This window comes from Rattus norvegicus, chromosome 10, assembly GCF_036323735.1.
Source record: "Rattus norvegicus strain BN/NHsdMcwi chromosome 10, GRCr8, whole genome shotgun sequence".
Classification (NCBI taxonomy): domain Eukaryota; kingdom Metazoa; phylum Chordata; class Mammalia; order Rodentia; family Muridae; genus Rattus; species Rattus norvegicus.
In genome coordinates, this window is record NC_086028.1 from 19,732,944 (window position 1) to 19,753,554 (window position 20,611).

The following is a 20,611-nucleotide window of genomic DNA, read 5'->3' on the forward strand; positions in this document are numbered from 1 at the left end:
TCATGGATGGGGAGGTCACAGACCCTGTAACTACTGTTTCACTAAGTGGACATGTCTTCAAAGTGCCTTTAGCTGTTTGTAATTACAGCCACGAGATAGCGCCTCTCTCAGCCCTCAAAGAAGCTTTCCTTTGCAAAGGGCAGTGGTTAACTCGGAGACTCACAGCAACAAATCGGATCTGAAGTAAAAGTCTAGACTAGTTGGACCTTTAAAAAGAACTCTTACATTGCACCAACAAAGTGACAACACAGATCAAGTTACAAATGTGCAAAGGTATTAAAAAGTGATTTCCCTAGACCTGCTGTGGAGGTGCAGATGCTTGGCCTAGGGAGTGGCACTATTAGGAGGTGTGGCCTTGTTGGAGTAAGTGTGTCATTGTAGGCGTGGGCTAAAGACCCTCATGCTAGGACCTGGAAGTCAGTCTTCCACTAGCAGCTTTCAGATGAAGATGTAGAACTCTCAGCTCTGCCTGCACCATGCCTGCATGGACACTACCAATGCTTCCCACCTTGATGATAATGGACTGAACCTCTGAAACCAAAAGTCAGCCCCAAATATATGTCCTTATAAGACTTGCCTTGGTCATGGTGTCTGTTCACAGTAGTAAAACCTTAACTAAGACACTTGCAAATGCCAAAGAGCACATGAAAAGACCTTTGGCATTAAAGTCATTAGGGAACTGGTAATACCACCAGAAGCACAGCATACCACCTCATATGATATGACCACCCATTGGTATGGTCATAATGTTTTTTTTTAATTCTGAAAAGGATGCAGAAAAATTGTAATCCTCAAAAATTAACAAAGGAACAAGACATGAATAGCAATTAGGGGACAATGTGAGTAGTCTTCAAAGGCAAGCAGAATTAACATGGGACCCATTGATTCTACTCCTGGACTCTCACCCCAGGTTGTCAAGAATTCAAACAAAAAACCTTCATATGAATATTTATTGGATACTGTTAGCGTAAGCTAAAAGATCAAAACAACCCTGATTTATCTTCAGTATCTGGATAAGCAAAACACGGTATATGCACACAATAGAATACTATGAAATCAGATAAGGGTTCGAAGTACTCATACATGACATAGTACAGAAGATCTTAGAAAAACATACTAAGTAAAAGGGTCCAGACCCAAAGAGCCATCAATATTATGCTCCATTCTATTTACATGAAAGATCAGAAACAGATAAACAGAGGTGCCAACAACTAAATAACTATATGGTTACTGGAGCAGAGAGAGGGGTTACTGCTTAATGGCTACTAGATTCATTGTGGGAGAAATGCAATCTTATAACGCTCGGCAATGGAGGCGGAGCCGTGGCCAATGCCACTGAACTGTGCAACCTAGCATGGTTAAAAGAGCAAACTGAGAATCCGTGTGTTTAGTCAGAATTATCGAGAAATGTCTGTGCACCGAGCACCTGAAGCGCAGTGAGGTGCTAGGAGGGAGAGGTGCGCTGGTGAGTAGGACAGCGGAGAAGTTTGGCCTCGGGGAGCCAGGGACAAGAGTGTTGCCGGCCATATAGAGAGCATGCCCTCAGTGATGTGCCGCAACCTCGAGGGGAATCAGGCGGGATGGCCTCCACATCTTGGCAGGAGGAATAGGCTCATCTGCAGTAACAAGGATGAAATGGACAGCCCCGCCCTCCTCCGGAAGTCCAGGTCGTTAGAGAGTATCAGGTTTCACCAGGACGCGGGGTGACTGGGGGCTCCCTGGGATGCAGCATCCACATCCTCACAGCTCTGTTCTCTCTTTAATCAGGAAGGAGAGTGTCCGGGGTCCTTCCACATGAAGGCGGTGAGCCCTGCTGCTGCCCACTCTGGGAACAGTGGGACAGCTGCCTCGGCAGCTGCTGGCTGCCCTTCCTTGGCTGCACTTCCTCTCTGTGTCTAGAGGTAAGTGTTACCGTGCCAGCTTGGACTACCCTCATAGGCATCTGGAGAGAAACTATGTAAGCAGGTCTCACCAACCTGGGAGTGTGGACTGATACTAATCCGGAGGAGAATCAATGTTAGTTGTTCATTTGCCTTGGACTAGACGCTGTTCAAAGCTCTCTTCTGGTTTACTCATTTAATCCTCACGGCACTGCTTCCAAGTGTAAGGAATCGTGTCCATATGTCAAATGAGGGACAAAGAGACCAGTAAAGTTACCTAATTCCAGCAGTGCCTGAGCTTGGAGAGCACTATACCATGGGTTTGAGCCTGTGGGTATCCTGAGAGACCTCTAGGCTTTGTAGAGATTTTTCTGCGTGGCGGACAACCCCCTCCCAACTCATCTCCTTTCTCTCCTCCCTCCCTCTTCAGTCTCCCATCTCTTTAGCACAGTGTCCCTCTAAACTCATCAAAGAGAGCTCAGTGACTTGGAAGGATGCCAGCTCTGCCATTTAGTTGAGTGTGGCCTTGGGTGAGTAACTGCACCTCTCTGGGTCACATTTTCTTAGGAGGAGTGCGCTAATGGTACCTCTCAGACAGTGCTATTGGGCTATTGAATGGGGCCCAGTGCAAAACGTGCCCTATGGCCCTAACCTCCTGAGGAGAGTATTCTTGGGGATGGAAATTCGCCCCTGGGAGGCAGTGAAGCTTAGAAAGCAAGAGGCAGAGTCTCAGACACCAGCTCAGGGGGTCAGTCCTGTCTTTCACTGGCTCTGGCCTCAAGCACAAGGCCACAGTGTGCTATTCTCTCAGTTTGTGCCCCAAGAGAGGAACCTGGCTAGGGTATGCCTGCCCGAGTGTGTGTGCCGCACGTGTCTTGCTGTAAGCCAGACAGCCTACACTGAGCAGGAGACTCCATCTTTCTAGGCCTCAGCAGCTCTAGCTCCCGTCAAAAGGCAATAGGATGCCCTCTCTGGCCCCAGGCGTATCTGTAGCTGGTCCTTAGACCTGTGCTATCTGGCCCCAGGCACTCAGATGAGTAAGCTAACTGTGATTCACTAGCTCTTACAAACCATTTCTGAGACTTCCTGCTTCCTCTAAGTAACCAAGAAATGAAGACAACACCCAGTTTTTTTTTTTAACACAAGGCGGCCAATCAGAACTCCAGATGAATAGATGATATAACCACAAGCCACCTGCAATCTAACACCTCCCCTGCCCCTTTTAACACCTGGGAGTAAGTTCTAGCACGTTTCCTCATCTGCCGTCCCAGTTAGCCAAGATTCCACGTGGCCATCCTCGTTCTCAATGAGGATGATTTTATTCTCTGTCAAAAGATTCCGAAAAGACCCACCAAATATTAATCATGAAAGGCACGAAAGGCCGGACCGTCTGCAGGATCAACACCACACCTCAGTAAGAGCTTAATCAGTGTGTGCCCCGTTTCTTTTAAGCAGTTATTACAAGATCTCCGAAAGCCAGCTTACTCGTTACACCACTAACTCCTTCCCAGCTTCATGCCACCTTTAACGCCACTTCCCAGCAGTTTGCAGACAATGGCACAGAGGGTCACCATTGAGTGAAGTTAAACCTTTATTTAAGAGCAAGACAGGAGAGAGCTCCAGGGCTCAGAGACTTCTCTTCTGCATAACCAAACTGTTTCTCCATTCCCTCTGCCCGTGATCTGGCTTACAGTCCTCTCCGCCCGCCACTGGCTGCTGGCGCTTGGACACATGCCAATGTGCTAGTGTCCTTGTTAAGCAAGCTGTGCACCGACTCTTCTCCTCCAACCCAGAGGTTGGACTTGGCCTTGGGGCTGACAGGGCTGCAGGATCCACTGCGGTTTCCACAGAAGGAAACCACCCAGATGGGGCTTTGCCTATACAGCAAATCAGGTCAGCACCCAGCACACTAGGAGGGCAGGGTATACTGAGTTTTGCTCAGTCTCCTGTGGCTTTTGACTGGAGTCCTTTCCCTCACACCCTGCCCACGCCTGTCAGACAAAAGAGTTCAAATCTGTCAGCTTAAGATGTCTCAGAAACGTTTGTAACCGTGTCTCCAGTGAAACGTATGTATCGGTCCCAAGGACTCACTGGTTGTAAATAACGAAAGTAACTGATAACCACTTATAAGCCCATCCTCCCTTGGCCTGAAGACCTGTTTTCTCAAAGCTTCGTTTGTTAGGGGAAAACAGACAAGGGAAGTGACTCTGCTCACCAGTACCAGCTTCAGTTCAACTTTTCTAAATTACTAACAGGAAACTCCAGGGCAGAATGGCACTCTTTGCTGAATGTGATTGCTTATCTCCGACCCTCTGTTTGTTTCTGACCAGGCTGAGGGAGGGCCTACTTGTTCCCACTCTACAAAGGCACAGCCCCTGTCGGCATTCTAAGCGTACAATGGAAAAGGCAGAAAATCATCTAGGACAGGAGCTGGTGGTGTGGCTTGACAGGTCAAGGTCCCTACTGTCAAACCTCACAACCTGTGTTCGATTTCCCAGGACTCGTATAGCCAAAGGAAAGAACCAATTCTCACAAGATGTCGTCTGACCTCCACACTAGAGCCTTGGCATACACACAAACACACACACACACACACACGCACACGCACATGCACACGCACACGCACACACACACACACACAAAACAAACAAACGTGGGCAAAGGACACTTCTAGAACAAGCACCATTGATATCCTGGCCATGACATAGGCAAATGGGAGACTTTACTCCTAGCCTCAGTCCTTAGCCAATTTACAGCCAACATCCCATTTTAGCCTCCCCATCACGGATAGTCCCATCTCAGGGGCCTAGCTCCTCACAAAGGACTTGAACATCTCCTGACTCACCCAGGAACATCAGCAGCAAAAAGTCAATGAGAACCCATGAAGACGTTGTTTTCACAGCCAAGGACCGAAGAGGTGTCCCCAGGGACTGCGACCACCCGAGGCCACTCACTCCAGCAAGGACACATATAGAAATTCCAAACTGGCAGTCCTCAAAACAGCTATTGTGAGGCTATGATGGGATGCCTATCGATCCCGGAAACTGAACCATCCAGGGAGGGCCTTGGAGCATGGGTCCTGGGGCTGCACATCCCCGTGTCCTCTTTAGTGAGTCAAAGTGATCCCACTGAGTGAACAGGAATTCAGGTTGGGATTCCAACTCTGAGTTCTCTAGTCCAGAGGTCCTCAGTTTGGGACTATTTTCCCTCTGATGATATTTATCTTTGCCCTAATTTGGAGCCAGGTAGAAGGCTGGATGCTCTTTTTGATAGGTAGAGGCCAGACATGCTGCTTGGTTCACACATGGACTGAGTATGTACCGCAATGGCTCAGGAATTGGAGTTGGGTCCCAGAGTGGCAACACTAGGACATGGTGGGACCTTCAAGAGGCTGAACACAGTGGAAGCTGGAGAGGTCATTGGGACATGGCTTTTGGAAATGAGATTGATTTATTCCCACAGAGAAAGTTGTTATAAAAAGAAGCACTTGGCCCCTTCCCAGTCTCTGTCTTCTCTTCCTCTGTCATCTCTACTCTTAGCATGGCAGCACAGGTGGCCCTGAAATCCTCACCTGCTGCGGAATAGACAAAGCCAATGATCACTCTCAGGTCTTCAGCCTCTAAAGCTGTGACCTAAATAAACCTCTTTCTTTTGTTAAGTATTCCGCTTTGGGTATTTTGTTACAGCAACAGAAAATGGACTGACATACCACTGTATAATTGAAGAGATAGACCTATATCAAAGAATCACGTCCAACTCACAGTATCAAGGCAGGTAAATCCTGTTCAGAATGATGTAGATGTTTTCCATAGCACGGGCGCACGCAAGTGCATGCACACGACTTTCACATATACACTGTGCAGTTAGAAAGAATGAAATCGACCACATAACCTCAAAGTCTCTGACAGTCTCGTGAACCCTTCAGGTTAGAGGATTAAATGGCTCTTGTTCTCCTGCACCCTCTGAAATCTGGTGGAAGAGCCACACAAAGGAGAAACAAGGAGCTCCCTGAACTCTGTGGTACGGAGCTGCCGGGCACAGCAACTGTGGTCCTGTGAGGGAAGTGAGATTAGAAAGAGAGGGAGGAGCAGAGCAGGGGCAAGGGGCAGAAGAAGAGTGGTGGGAGGGTCGGGAAGGGCGGGGTGAGTGAGGAGTCAGCGAGACCTGTGAGGACACAGCAGGGCCATCTCAATGGATTTCCAACCTGTGAACAAGTGGGATTGATTGGCCCAGTGGCTGGCTGAAAGGGTCATCATCAGGAAAGACGTCAAGATCTGTGGTGCTTTCATAGGGCACAGCCTCTTGGAAGGAAAGGGATGGGGTGAGAAGATGGAGGCTGGATGGAATAACTCAGTCCATCTGAACCTTGTAAGGCCCAGAAATGGGAAAACTTTGGTTCTACCTCCCTGGTCCCTCCCTCATCTACCCATCCATTTATCCCTTCATCCATCTATCCACCCACGAACTCATCCATCTATTCATCCTTCCACCCAGTCAGCAACAACTAAAGAAGCAGATAGAGGGTCAGTCTTGGCATTATATTCTATGGAGGGTCCCAGACAACTCAACAGAGGACTGAAATGAAATATGATGAAGTTATAGCAGGATCCTGGTAATATGATACAAGGGATTCACCTGCCCCAACCTGAGAAACGGGATTAGTAGTAACTGTGGGATATTTGTAACCTTGTCCAGAGATTTATTACTGGTCTGCATCCTCAAAGGCAGGGTTGCTTTGTCACTACTCATCGTGGCATCATGGAGGCAAAGTGATCTGAATAGATTGGAAACAAAATGAAGAAAGAAAGAGGAAGAATATTACAAAAAAAGATGTTTTTCCGACTCTTGGCAGCTCCTGAGTTCAAGAATACTTTGACACACAGAGTCTTGGCTACATCCATTATGACAGTTTACAGAGTGGTTACTGAGTTCGCTTTCTCTGGAACTTGAACTAGCTTCCACAGATGGGGTGACTGACTTGTAACACAGACTATGCATGTACAGATGGGCCTGCAGCTTCTGCTGGGCTCTCAAGGAACCCATTGTTGAACAATTAGATTCTCTGCCCTCCCATGTTCCATTACTCTTGGGCTGGATGGACTCATAATGAATCCCAGTGGAGCTCTGTCCTCAGCTCCTACCTGGAAAAGCAATACATACTTATTAATTCAAACATGATGGGTGCCCCACAAGCTGGTGATTTGGAAATGTAATTGCTGAGTCCTTGCATTACGATTTGATGACATCATGAGTGTAGACCCCAAGGTGGCTGGGGTTACTTTGAACAAGAACGAAGACTTGAGTCTGTGCACATGTGATGCAGGGCACGTGGTACCACCTGCCATGTTTGTAAGCTGCAAGAACCCTCAGCAAATGCCGAGAAGGTGCCCATGCCAAGTTCTTAGACTTCCCAGCCTCTAAAACCATGAGCTAAGCCAACTTCTATTCTTAAACAATTTCCCAGTCTGCAGGTGTGCCGTTAGAGCAATAGAAAGTGGGCCACAGTGCCAAGTGGCAAGGCAAAGGGACTGAGGTGTGATTTGCAAAGAACCTAAAGTGGGCTGGGACCATCTCTCAGCTTCCTCACCTATAAAGGTAAAAACATCCTCCTCCAGGGTACTGGTGAGGTTCGGACACTGAAACACAGGTCTTTCTAGATGCATTGTGCTATGAAAGGGTGAGGCAATTCACTGTTTAAAGGGAGGCTGGTGACAGCTTAGACCAAGAGCGAGTAGAGAGATCCCCAACGCTGTTGTGACTCTTCCAGCTGTTTATGTCGGAAGCCATGAGGACCACCTCAGACACCTCTCTGCCTCTCACATCCCACCTTCAGTACTATGTCCAGAAGCGAGGTCTCTGTGTCAGCACACCTGAAGCCACCCTCGAGGGTGAGCCACTGCCGCCGCTGTCTCACCAGCCTCTTGGCTATGACACTTAACTCCCTTTTCACATCCCATGAAACCATCAGCCTGAGCATAAAGATGTGACAATTCTCTGCTCTGCCTCAACCCCCGAAATACCTCATCCCACTTTCCCATCAAGAATGAAGTCTCCACAATGCACAGAAGTCATTACTCCCCATGACCACCTCCCACGCAGTCCATTCTTACGCTTCCACCCTTAATCCAGTCACGGGCCTCCCACGCAGCAGAGGGACTTCCTCCTGGAGACGTTATTGCTTTCTTACTGCTTTACAATCAGGATAGTCTTCCCTCAGGAAACTCCCTCACTGCTGCTGCGGGTGAAGCAAGCACAAAGTCTCACTTGGCAGGTGTGGTGGCTTGAATGAGAATGGACCCTAGGGCTTCATACATTTGAATTCTCTGTGCCCAGTTGGTGGGACTGTATATAAAAAGGATTAGGAAGTTTGGCCCTGGGAGTGTGTTTTGAGGTTTCCAAAAGCCCTCACCAATCCCAATTAGCATATCTCTCTCTCTCTCTCTCTCTCTCTCTCTCCCTCCCTCCCTCTCTCTCTCCCACCTCCCTCCCTCCCTCCCTCCCTCCCTCTCTCTCCTGCTCCAGCACTGTGCCTTCTGCCATGCTCCCTGCTGTGACAATTGTGGATTCTGATCCTCTGGAACCAGGAGCCCAAGTTAATTGTACCCTTTTATAACTCGCTTTGGTCGCAATGTCTCTTCAGAGCAATGGAAAAGTAACTGATACCAGGTAGACCCACAGCACTCAGCCGAAACCAGTGTTTCCGCTCCATGGTGGCTGATCACACCAGTGAGGGTGTCTCAGGGTCTGTCCCACTACAAGTCACCCCCGGCCTTCCACCCGCCACCCTCATGTTACAATGCAACTAGAACCTCTTTCCTTCCTGCAGCGTAACCCATGACCCAACAGCAGCAGTGTGTGGTCAGCACTATGAGTTCTCCGAGAGTAGATGCCAGAGAGACCTCTGTGACAGTAGCCATCCACATGTTGATCACATCCACATCCCGCTCCTCCAAGCTCAGCTTCTGCCACTGTGAATTTAAGCCAGTGCTGAAGCTGCCTTGTCCTTGTTGGGGCAGGGAGACAAAGGATGCACTTCTCTGAGAACAAAACAGGACATCTTCAGCAGCTCAGCGACTCAGCCTGACTGCTCTTGAACTCACAGCAATTACAGGAGGGAAGGATGGAATGAGGAAAAGAAGGAGGGAGGAAGAGAAAGAAGGAGGGAGGGAGGGAAGGAGGGAGAGGGATGGAGTGCCTAATAGAGATGGCATTTGAGGTGTCTCTACTTAGATTCCTCAAGAGTTGGGTACCAATGACAAACAACATCACCCCCATTTGTTCATTATATGCTACAGAATATAGGCTGTGGTGCCCGTTATTGACAATTAAAGGTCAGTAAGCTTTAGAAGCAGCAGCCTATCCAGACATCCAGAGATGAGCAGAACATTATGGTACCACACTCCCTGTCTCAAGAGACAGCAAATCCATGAGGATGCTGGATGCAGGAGAAAGTCAAGTTTGGAAAATTGCATCTTTCAATGGAAATTGAAAACTGGATATTGACTGGTGAGGTTCCCCTATATCTGCATAGTAGGCTTTTACATGGACTTAATCAACCCACCCAAAGGGTATTGTTGCTGACACATCACAAAGGAAGAGGCCAGGGACCAAAAAATTAGCATTGGGAAGGAACTAAGCTTTCAATCTCGTGTTTTTGTTGCACCAAATGAGTATCTTGGGACAGGTCCAAAGACACAGTTGGCCTCTCTTCCAAAGACAGGTGTCCCAGGATGCCTGCAAGCATTTCCTTTAGAACTATGTTCCCACTGCTCAGGGACCTGCAGACGATCCATGTTAAGACCCTTCTCCATAACATGCTCCCCCATAGATAAGTATTCATTTATTTCAGCAGGACAGCGCATAGTTTCTAACTGTATGCTTGTTGATTGACCCACAGGGTTCATTACCAGAATATAAGCTCCTAAATGGTAGGGCCCATTTAGGGCTAACTCTAGCAGCCCCTGGTGACTAACACGGTGCCTGGGACTTGGGGGACAACCAACAACTATGCAAGAAACAAGGGAAGGACGAACTAGTGAGCCGGCAAGCGAGTAAACAGTGTTTCTTGTTGCCTTGATGACTAGGGCAGTTGAACCAGTTCCTCTAAAGGAGTGTTCGCTCTCACTATTAGGGAAGCCTGTTGCAGGCATGCCACCCATGCAGATGGCATGGTCCCCTCCACAGACCTCTACCTAGAAGGGTACTGTGACAAGTCCTGTGACCCAAATATAGCCATTAGCAAATTGAACTAGACCAGGACAACGCCCCCGAGTAGAGGAGAACCTGTATGTAGGTTAGCAGTGACTTGAGTGGTCTTTTTAAAATTAAAATATTCCTTAGGAAGTATTTACTTTTTTTTTTTTTTTTTTTTTTTGCTGCTTTGAGTGATTTTATAAAAGGGCTTTGTTTCTGTGAAGTACAGACTTCGAAATAAACTCTTTGAGTTCCCAAGTACGATAGTTAAGGTAATAACCATTTCTTGTGCTAGTATAAGATTTGTCTTTGTTTTTTCTTATATTTTTGAAATTAAAATACAATTACAATATTTTACCCTTCTATTTCCTCTTTAATCTCTCCCCATGCCCACTCCATTCCCTACCCCCCGCACACATACAGATTCCCTTGCTCCTTCTCAAAATCATGGCCTGTTTCATGGGTGGCCATCTTAAAAAGGTGAAACGGGTCCCCACTCTGGATCTTCCCTCTTGGAACACAGAAGAGTCTATGGATGACTGAAACCATACAGATTTCAAGCAGGGGTCATGGTGGGGTGATTGAGAAAGAGTGATGGACTCAGATGACCAGGATAGTCTGGAGAGGAGGGCTGAGGTATTTAGAGAGGCTGGGAAGGAAGCCAGGAGAGGAGGCGTTGGTTTCCAAGGCTGCCCAAGTTCAGACCCTTTGGGAGGCCAACTGCTGCATGTCTAGCAGTCTTTTTGCTAGACTTCCTGGATTTCTGGGTGATTCCCTTGAGCCTTAAAAGTGCATCACTTGCCACACACCACACGTATCTAAAATGAAGTATTTGAATAAATATTGTTCCTCACAGAAAGAGCCCGGAATACAAGAAAATTCCCGCGTAAACTAGCTCTGTCCAAGGTTCTGAGTTATAAGCGTCTCCACATCCCTGAACTAGGAAGTAGGCAAGAACCCTTTCATAGCTTTCCCGCTGAGACACAGAAGACCGACCTTTCTCTGCATCTGTAGAGCCCGCCATGACTTCAACCTTGGCCCCCACCCTTTAGAAACAGAGTGACCTCAGTATCCGAGAACGTGAACCTATGTCAACACACTGGCTTTCTGGAAGTAATGGAGTTAAAGTGAGGTCACTAGAGAGGGTTTCCTCTAATCCAGTAGAACTCAGTGTTCTCATAAAGGAAAGGTAGGGGCATACTGACCTGGGGGAAATGTTGAGTGAAGATGGAGGAGACTAACAGACTAACAAACTCAAATACCAGCCATCACCAGCACTTGAAAAAGAGGCTCAGGAAAGATTCCTCACCCCTGAGCTGGAGACAAACTGTAAAGGACAAATATCTCACCTTTAAAGGATCAAACTATGCCACATCAAAACACGCCACTCTCCCATTTTTTTTAAGCTAGAAGAGAGGGAAACTTGAGAGCTACACAGAGAAACTCTTGTGGGTCATCTCTTCTCTGACAAAAATTAGGTAATTCTAGAAACAGGAAAGCCATAAATCCTCCCTCAAAGAGGCATTCTGTGGCCATGCAAACCACAGGAAGTAAACTCCAAGATAGATTGAGGGAGCCCTTCCCTGAGTCAGCCTCTGCTGGAAGCCCACACCCATTGCTTTTATCCTGGCACTTGGCTGAGACTTTTTTCTCCCTGGTTAGGCTGCCATATAAGGGCACACTCACAGCCACCCTGAGCTGCTCTTTCCTGGGTGCCCCGGGCATTAGTATGACGTACACTCTAATAACCCTCTGCTCATTTCTTTTTCTTGTTAATCTGCCCTTTGTTTGTATAAATTACAGGGCACTCTCCAAGATAGGGAAAAACAGAGATTTTTTTCCCCCTTCCCGCTGAGTATAAGTGAGGCTCCATACAAATTTGCCTAAGGGCCTCACTTTAGAGGAAATATCATTCCATTTTTTTCCACCATAATTCTCAATCAGAAGACTCCTGCCTTGAGGACTGACTTAGTCCCTGGCCACCGTGTGGCAGAGACCGCATGCGATCTGTTGTGGACTTAACTATGTCTCCTTGAAGTGTAAAGGCTAAAGTCTCAGTCCCTCCTATCTTGGAATAGAACCATATCTGCAGCAAGCACTTTGAGGAGATGAATAGGAAGGCCTTGGGGGAGGCCCTAACCCATTCTGATCAGGGTCCTTATGAGCAGACAAGGAGATGCCAATGGTACGGCTATAGAGAGGAGCAACCATGGAAAAAGGCAATGACGTGACCATCTGCCAATCAACTAGAGGCCACAGAAGAAACCATCCTTCCTGGCAGGTTGGGCCTTCAGTTTCCAGAAACATGGGGAAAAATGAGTGAAATTACTGAATATTAGCTAGGTCCATGGCTGTTTCTAATACGAACTGCATCTCCCAGTTCTTGCAGGTAGGTTTGGTCATGTGATTAGGTTTTAGCCAATAAGGTTCTAAGAGGAAATGTGTGAAGTTGTATCTTCAGAAAAGTGTTCTTAAAGGGAAAGACCAAGCCTTCCACTTTCCCTTTATCAGTCCTGATGGCTGCAGAAAGAACCTGGTGGGCGGAACTTCTGCGCAGCCTAGATCAGGAGGCAGAGCGTACCTGCCAAGGAAGCAGCACGGAAGATAGAATGGGCTGCTCGACCTCTCCAACTCACAGCATCTCTGGGTGGAGGCTTCCAAGGGCAGCAAACTGTGACCGGTAAATACAGGAAAGAAACTAATCGGGAATGAGTGTTATTCGATCAAGTCCACCTTGGAGCTGAGGTTCTGTGGATTTTGTGAGCGGCAAAATGAGCGTGTACCTCAACCAATCAACTACTTAGTTTGCAATCACAGGTTTGCTTTCACCCTTAATAAACTTAAGCCCAACCGGTACCGTTTTGTCTTTCTGCCTCCTCCCTTACCATACCACTTCCAAGGTCATCACTGGCCAGTCTCACAGAGGATCAAGATTGCAAACGTCAAAGGTCATGCTAATTTTGAGTGGATTTGGGTTGCACCTACTGAGTAGGCAGTTAGAGACATGCAGAATTGTGATCCATTGCCCTGCTAGTCCATGTCCAATCCCTGCCCAGCTCTCCAATGATCTTAGTGGCTTCTTATATGGGATATTCCTACTCAAAAAATCCATAGAACCAGAACCACAGAAGGAAGTCCAATCAAGCCCCTCCTACTCTAAGCAACCTCCTTTCCCCAACTTTTTCTCTACAAACATCTACTAAAACCAAACCGGACTTCTTGCTTCATCCAATTGCTACTCACAAGCTTTCTACTTGTACCCATGGCACACCCCTTCGAGGGACCTCCTGGTATGGCGAAGAATGTCTGACTATAGTACTTTAGAGTCTGAGGGCAATGGGATGGAAGAACCAGTTTCATTATCACCAAGGTACAAAGAACCTGGGGGCGGGGGGAGTCTTCATCTATAAAGTAGGAATAATAATAATACACCCTCACATAGATGTTCCAAAGTCAAAGACAAGAAGGGGTCCTATAAACTTAAACCATTACCCTCTTAGTAGGCACAACTGTTCCAAAATTGGCATTGGGAGTATCCTTTTGTGTCCATCTTGATTCTGCAGTTGTTCATTTTTAAGGTAAGTCCCTTGATTTTGGCCAGGAGTCTTCCCAGTTGCTTTACAATTGTGACTCCAGGTAGTGCCCAGAACAATATCATCAGACTTTCATCATCATCATCATCATCATCATCATCATCATCATCATCATCATCTCCACCTCATTATAGATGAAGAAACAAGTCTGGATTTGAACTTGAGTTTGGTTTCACAACCCACCCTTCTAACCTTCTCTAAACTCCTCAAGGCAGAAGCTGTGCCTTTCTTAAGCACACTGCCTTGCCTGGAAGGAGTCTACCCCAGGCCTTCTCTTAGATCTCTGATGGAGTCCTGTGTCAAGGGTGCAGCAAGAATGGGAAATAACCTGGTAGGGAATTGCCTGCTGCCCAGTAGACCTCAAAGTGGCTAAGGATGGTTCTGGCACCAAAGGAGCTTTGACAGGAGACATCAGCACCCCTTTCAATGGGGCTAATGGCACCCATTCTAAAGAATGAATCATGTAGAAAGGCACCCAGAGAAGGCCCAGCAGTCCTCACACTTTTGCCTCCCTCCAAGCCCTTGTGCCCACCATGTCCAGCATCCTTCACAATGGAATGCTGTGGAATAGGAAATAGTTAACCTGTCATCGAGTAGGGGAAGACGGGTGTGGTCAAAGTGTGGTTTCCATTTACCCTGCACTACACTGTTGCCTCTTCTCACAGCAGATTTAAGAGCCCTTCCTTTCTGCGCATGCCTCCCCAGGCCAGCTCTCATGCCCTAGGACACAAGGGTTGCTCCGCCCATACCTCCTGCCCCTTTTCACTGTTCCTCTGTTCATGTGGAGATTGCTAGCAGGGTACCCCAGCTGGATAGGCCGGAGTTGGAGAGGCTTTAAGGTTTTAAAGGAGCCTTTATTGAGTCAAGTTCAAACTTCCCATTTTATAGACAGAGAACCTGAGACCCCTTGTGGATATGATTTGTCTGTTCTCCGGTGGGGACTTTTCATCTCAAAGTGCCTCAAAGTGCCAAATGCTCACTTGTGAATGGATAGATCTGAGAACCCCCAAAGTAGCCACTCTCAAACTGTGGCTCAGGAACACACGCGCGCGCAAACACACACACACACACACACACACACACACACACTCCTGAATCTATCACAAACTGTGGTTCAGGAACACACGCACACACATACACCACACACACACACACACACACACACACACACTCACTCCTGAATCTATCACAAACTGTGGTTCAGGAACACACGCACACACATACACCACACACACACACACACACACACTCACTCCTGAATCTATCACAAACTGTGGCTCAGGAACACACGCACACACATACACCACACACACACACACACACTCACTCCTGAATCTATCACAAACTGTGGTTCAGGAACACACGCACACACATACACCACACACACACACACACACTCACTCCTGAATCTATCACAAACTGTGGTTCAGGAACACACGCACACACATACACCACACACACACACACACACTCACTCCTGAATCTATCACTCCCACCTCTGAGTTGCCTCAGGCCTGGCTTATTGACCTCTTGGGGAGGTCTGCGATCTGGCAGTGTGGAAATCCCCCAATCAACCTTTAAATTCTCACTTAGAGTTGGCAGGATTGCATCACTGGTGCCACTTAGAGTCACATTACCTGACACCTCCCTTCCCCCAGCCACCACTTCCGCCCCCAATTTGAAGCAGAGGCTTCTGGGAGCTTAGACAGCTGAAGCTGATGAGGCCGTTTTCACGGCGATCCTCGGATAATTTGACAGGACCCATTCTCTTCACAAGCTCTAATGAAGGACCCCCATTGGCTTCAGCCCGACTCCAAACTGGATACCTGGGATGTTAGAGCAGATAGATCAGGGGTCACCTGACTCAGAGCAAACAAGTAGAGCAAACCAGCAAAGGAGCCGGCTTTGGAGATGGGAGAGGGAGCCATGATGGCTTGAAGATTGGCCAATGGAGAATGCTCTGTGTAAAAAGCAAAGTCTGGCACACAGGGCTGAATAGTACAAGGTCAACAAGGATACTTCATCTTAAGGATGTGTGAGGGAGCACTTGGGAGAGATACACTTTCTCTGCCTTTGTTTTCTCCTTCAACCCAGCGACTGCAGCAGAGAGAAGCCCTGTGTCCCAGACCATAAGTTAGCATGGTACTCCCTGTCCCCGCCCATGCTTGAGTTTCTGTCACATCTCCCTGCATGAAGCCCTCCAGCCACCTGCCCTCCTCTGCAGCGCAGACCCAATGCCCACACCTACCCACTCCGTGCCGCTCCTTGTCAGTTTTGCGCCAGGGGGCCATGGCTAGACCGGAGCCTTGAGAGCCTCCTGTCCTCTAGTGAAGAAGCTGGCTGGGGTGGTTAGGCGCCTTGCAGGGCCCCACTTCCTTCCTCTTTTTAAACTCTCTCTCAAGGTCCGCCTTCCCCTCCTCTGGGTTCCCACTCCCTCCTCCCCCTTCTTCTTGAGCAGGGGCACACTCTTTTGCCAAGAGCTAGAAGACTGCCTGAAAAATTTGGAGACCACCCTCATTTGTCTTTTCCTCAGGCAAGTAGCTACAAGGCAGACAGGTACTTAAAGTCAACTCAGACCACATGTACAGAGTTTCCCTGTCTTCTGAACCCTTTTAGTGACTAAGCATAAGCTTTTGGGGCTCATCCTCTGTGATCCGGGTTCTTCATCAGGAAGATGGGATAGGAGTGCCCCCCTCCCACCCCCCTCCCCGTGCTTCACCTGCTTTTCATGAGGATTAGAAAAGAACCTGTGCTCAGTGGTGACACGATAGAGATGAGGTCACTTTGGTTAGCATTCTTTCTGTGCCACTGAGAGCCCAGGAGACTCCCATCCAGCACTATTCAAGCAGACCATTGGTCAACAGCACCAGGACGTCAAGGGCATCCTCACCACCAGCAAGCGTGGGCTGGGGAAGAGGCAGCCAGGATGAATTAGACGAACATTTCCCCACAAAACCCCAAGTTGGTTCTTGGAATAGATTCTATTGAAAAGGAAAATATCTCTCAGGGCTACTGTTAACGATGATCTAAGTCTCCTTGAATTTTCCCTCTTTATTATTATTTCCCACAACCTCTTTCTTGTCCTACCCCAGACACATTAGGAAAGACTAGGCAAAATCACCACTGACAGCTCTCACAAAATACCAATTTTCTTTCATTTTAATTTATTGCCTTTTTTCAGTTTCTGACAGCACAAGTTGGGTGCATCTGTTACGTGAATTTTTTTTCCTAGGAGCACACGAATCCCTCAGCTCGCCTCAGATATGGCTCTAATGACAAACCTTAGTAATAATTCCTCTCAAGTCTAGGTCGGAAAAATGAAAGATTTTGTTAAACTTGCTTATAAGAACACAACTGAGAGGTTACTTACAGGAGCATGGGTGAACCCCAAAAATAGTTCCATCACTAAAATGTCTCACCCCAACCTGGATGAAAACTTCCTCATAGCTGCATAAGTGTAGTCTCCTCTTATGTTAATTCCCATCACATACTCTGTCACATCTCAGACTATGTGACTATGTATACCTGGGACAGAGTTACATGCAGCTGCCAGAAAGACTCAGAAAGGAATGGCTAAAATCCCTGAAGGGGTTCTAATGACTCCCCCACAGTCCCTTGTCAACAGGCCAAATCTTGATGGTCTCTTGGAATAGTTACAACTGCTCTAATGGCCCTGGTAAGAGTTGGAGGATCCGGAGGACAGTACTCCACACCACCATCATTAAGCAACTGCATTATGGCTTTGTCAGAAGATCGAAGCCAGGAGAATGTGCACGTATTCATGGCTTAGTAAATTTGCTGTGACAAAACATCAACTATGACCAAGGCAACTTACAATGAAAGCATTTCATGTAGGGCTTACAGTTCAAGAGAGATCATCCTGGCAGAGACCATGACAGCAGGCAGGAAGACAGACATAGGGCTGGAGCTATAGTAGAGCACTTCTATCTGATCCACAAGCATGAGACAGGAGAGTTAACTGAGAATATCGTGGGCTTTTGAACTTCAAAGCCTACCCCTAGTGACCTACCTCTTCCAACAGGGCCACACTTCCTAATCCTTCTTAAACAGTTCCACCAATTGGGAACCAAGCCTTTTAATTTGTGAGCCTATGGGGACAATTCTCAATCACCAACACCACCACAACACACACACGCACACGCACACACACACACACACACACGTACACATGCACACACTCATGCACATATAAATATTACATCTATTAAGTCTGAAATCTGCGTTTCAGACTGAGAAAGCTTCATTTCTCATATAAACTACGTGTATATTAATCCCTTTAAAATTCCCATTTACTTTAAAAAAACTGAAAGGATATAGATCTGAGATTGTGGAGCAGGTTGAAAAGCCAAGCAGGAGCTAAGAGATACAATTTCTTCTTTGTCAAGCACCCCCAGGCTTGTCTTTAAAGCCTGTGCACTGATTGGGTGCTGAACTCATAGGAGTGCTATCATGGCATACTTCCTGCTCCTGGGATAGGGCCAGCAGGTATGGTCCTCCGGGAGTGCCAATGGCTGCTGAGGGCAGAAGACTTGTTTGTATAATAATGTACATAGCTTCATGTTCCTCCAATGAATGTCCTGCCTGTTAATGTTAATGACTCCATGATAATCAGAGACAGATGAGTGAAGGAGGTGAAGGTGTGGTTCACATCTCAGCAAAATGATAAACACCAGGACCTTCTGGAGAGCCCGTAAGGCTGTGGGAAAGAGCTCTAAAAATATGAATTCAAAAATATATAACTTCTAACTATGAAAAAATATAAGGATGCAACATGAATTGCATAAGGGGCTTCACAGATCCAAAGGAACAGAGGCGACAGCTCTATGAGCCAGCTTGTCAGAAAGATACCAAGGAAGGAGATTTAGGGAGTGTTGAGCACACAGTTAAGGTTCTGTTTGTTTGTTTGTTTGTTTGTTTGTTTGTTTAACCTTGCAAATAATGACATCCCAAGTTCAGGGTCAACCTGGAACAGAGCTAATTTAGGTCCAGGTGTGGTGAGAATGGTAATCTCTGGACATGGTCCCACTGGGCTAAATTTACAAAGGCAGGCAGATCTTTGAATTCTTTTGCAATGTTAAAAAAAAAATAAGTGTACTTGCTGTCCTTTTCCTAAGAATCAAAGGGCTGGTTAGAGAGATGCTGCTTCATAGGATAATCAAAAGGAAAACTGGAATAAATAGCCCCATTGATGTGTAAATTTAAAAAACTGGGCTTTTTGGCCTTTGTGAGATGAGCTAGCAGAAAGAGATAGCATTTCTTTGGAATTTTTTTCTCTAGTGAGATCTGAGCTGTCTGGAGATCTCCGGAGAGCAAACACAGCTCTTCAAGATTCTTTTTCTAACAGGATTTCTGATTTTAGTCAGAAAATCCATGGAGAGCAAACACAGAATTTCTGATCTTGCCCAAGAAATTAGAGAGTGCCACACCTTTTTTTTTTTAGAATGTTTTCTAGCAGCTACCTAGAGAAGCCTGTCTTGTCTGAAAAGTGAACACAGCTCTTTTAGAATTTTTTTCTAACAGGATTTTTGACGTGGTAGGAAGATCCATGAATTTTTTACAGCAGTTTTTCTTTGGTCAGAAAACCCATGAGCTATGTAGAGAGCTTTTAGAATTTTTACTAGTAGAGAGAGCTGTCTCAAGCAGAAAAAAGAAAAAAGCTGTCTAGGGCAGAGAGAGAGAGACAGAGGGAGAGAGAGAGAGAGAGAGAGAGAGAGAGAGAGAGAGACAGAGAGAGAGACAGAGAGAGAGAGACAGAGAGAGAGAGAGAGAGAGAGAGAGAGAGAGAGGGAGGAGGAGGGGGAGGGAGGGAGGGAGGGGGAGGGGGAGAGGGAGAGCACACCAGTACTCAACCTAGAAAGCCATCTCAGCAGAACATAGGCTGTCAGATTGGATCTACTATCTGACTTGCAGTCCTTTGTTTCATGGCTCTCAAACACATCTTCTCTCAGAACCTGGACCTAGCTGAGGCCAGTCCTTGGCAGTTGGGTCAGACTCACCTAGATCATTGAGAATTATCTCTTTGAAGGCCTAATGAATGGTAGGTGAAAATCACATCTATAAAGTTTGTACTAACACCTTGGTGAATATTTGATGGAAAGCCTTGTCAAGTCTCAATCATCATAACAGTATAACAATTTGACACTACACATGAGAGACTGGCAAACATTTCTGCAAATAGCCAAGATAGTAAATATTTCAGTCTTTGAAAGCAAATTCAGGGATACTGTGAAAATACTTACATAATGACAGGCATGTAATTCTGCCTTATGGTTGCAGTCAATATCTAGAAGCCAATGTAGGATTGGAAAAGGCCAAGGGTTGAAAGCTTTCCTGCCTATCAACAACTGTGGTGATTTGAATATGCTTGGCCCAGAGAGTGGCACCATTAGGAGGGGTGCCCTTGTTGGGGGAAGTGTGTCACTGTGGGCAGGACTTTAAGATCTTTATCTTAGCTGCCTGGCAGCCAGTCTTCTCCTATTGCCTTTGGAACAAGATGTTGAACTCTCGGCTCCTCCTGCACCATGCCTGCCTGGGTGCTGCCATGCTCTGGCCTTGATAACAATGGATTGAACCCTGAACCTGTAAGCCAGTCCCAGTTAAATGTTGTCCTTATAAGTGTTGCCTTGGTCATGGTGTTTGTTCACAGCAGTAAAACCCTAACTAAGACAATAACTTACTTTATACCATTAATTGCTGTTCTTCCTCATCGTTTATTTTATGTGTGTGGGTATTTTGGCTGCATATATGTTTGTATACTACATGTACACAGGGCCCATGGGGGTGAGGAGAGGGCATCGGTCTTATTGGAACTGAGGTTACAGTGTTTGTGACCTGCTATGTGATTGCTGAGAGCTGAACTGAGGGTTCTCTAGAAGAGAAGCTAGTTCATCTTTCTAGCCCTTCAGTGCATTTTTAAAACTTACT

General features: G+C 46.8%; 1 protein-coding gene and 1 long non-coding RNA gene across 8 annotated transcripts in view; one reads left to right on the forward strand and one right to left on the reverse strand.

Moving 5' to 3' along the window:
- The window catches only part of LOC120095065 (uncharacterized), a 33,084-nt gene extending 27,707 nt beyond the window's left edge, over positions 1-5,377 (forward strand). Inside the window, exons 4-6 of one of the 3 annotated variants that reach the window (XR_005490114.2) lie at positions 1,768-1,901; positions 2,311-2,410; positions 5,154-5,377. This is a non-coding gene — a long non-coding RNA (uncharacterized LOC120095065). Of the gene's footprint in view, positions 1-1,767 lie in introns of all 3 variants that reach the window. The other 2 variants (XR_010055312.1, XR_010055313.1) reach the window with 2 other exon arrangements.
- The window catches only part of Dock2 (dedicator of cytokinesis 2), a 417,576-nt gene extending 401,532 nt beyond the window's left edge, over positions 1-16,044 (reverse strand). For 3 of the 5 annotated variants that reach the window (XR_010055204.1, XM_039087140.2, XM_039087142.2), the window contains exon 1: positions 15,915-16,044. Coding sequence is in view for 4 of the 5 variants with exons in the window: in XM_039087140.2 (XP_038943068.1) it covers positions 15,915-15,957 (43 nt within the window). In the remaining variant the exon portion in view is untranslated. The remainder of the gene's footprint in view (positions 1-15,914) is intronic. The other 2 variants (NM_001419946.1, NM_001034001.2) reach the window with 1 other exon arrangement.
- Positions 16,045-20,611: the final 4,567 nt, after the last annotated feature.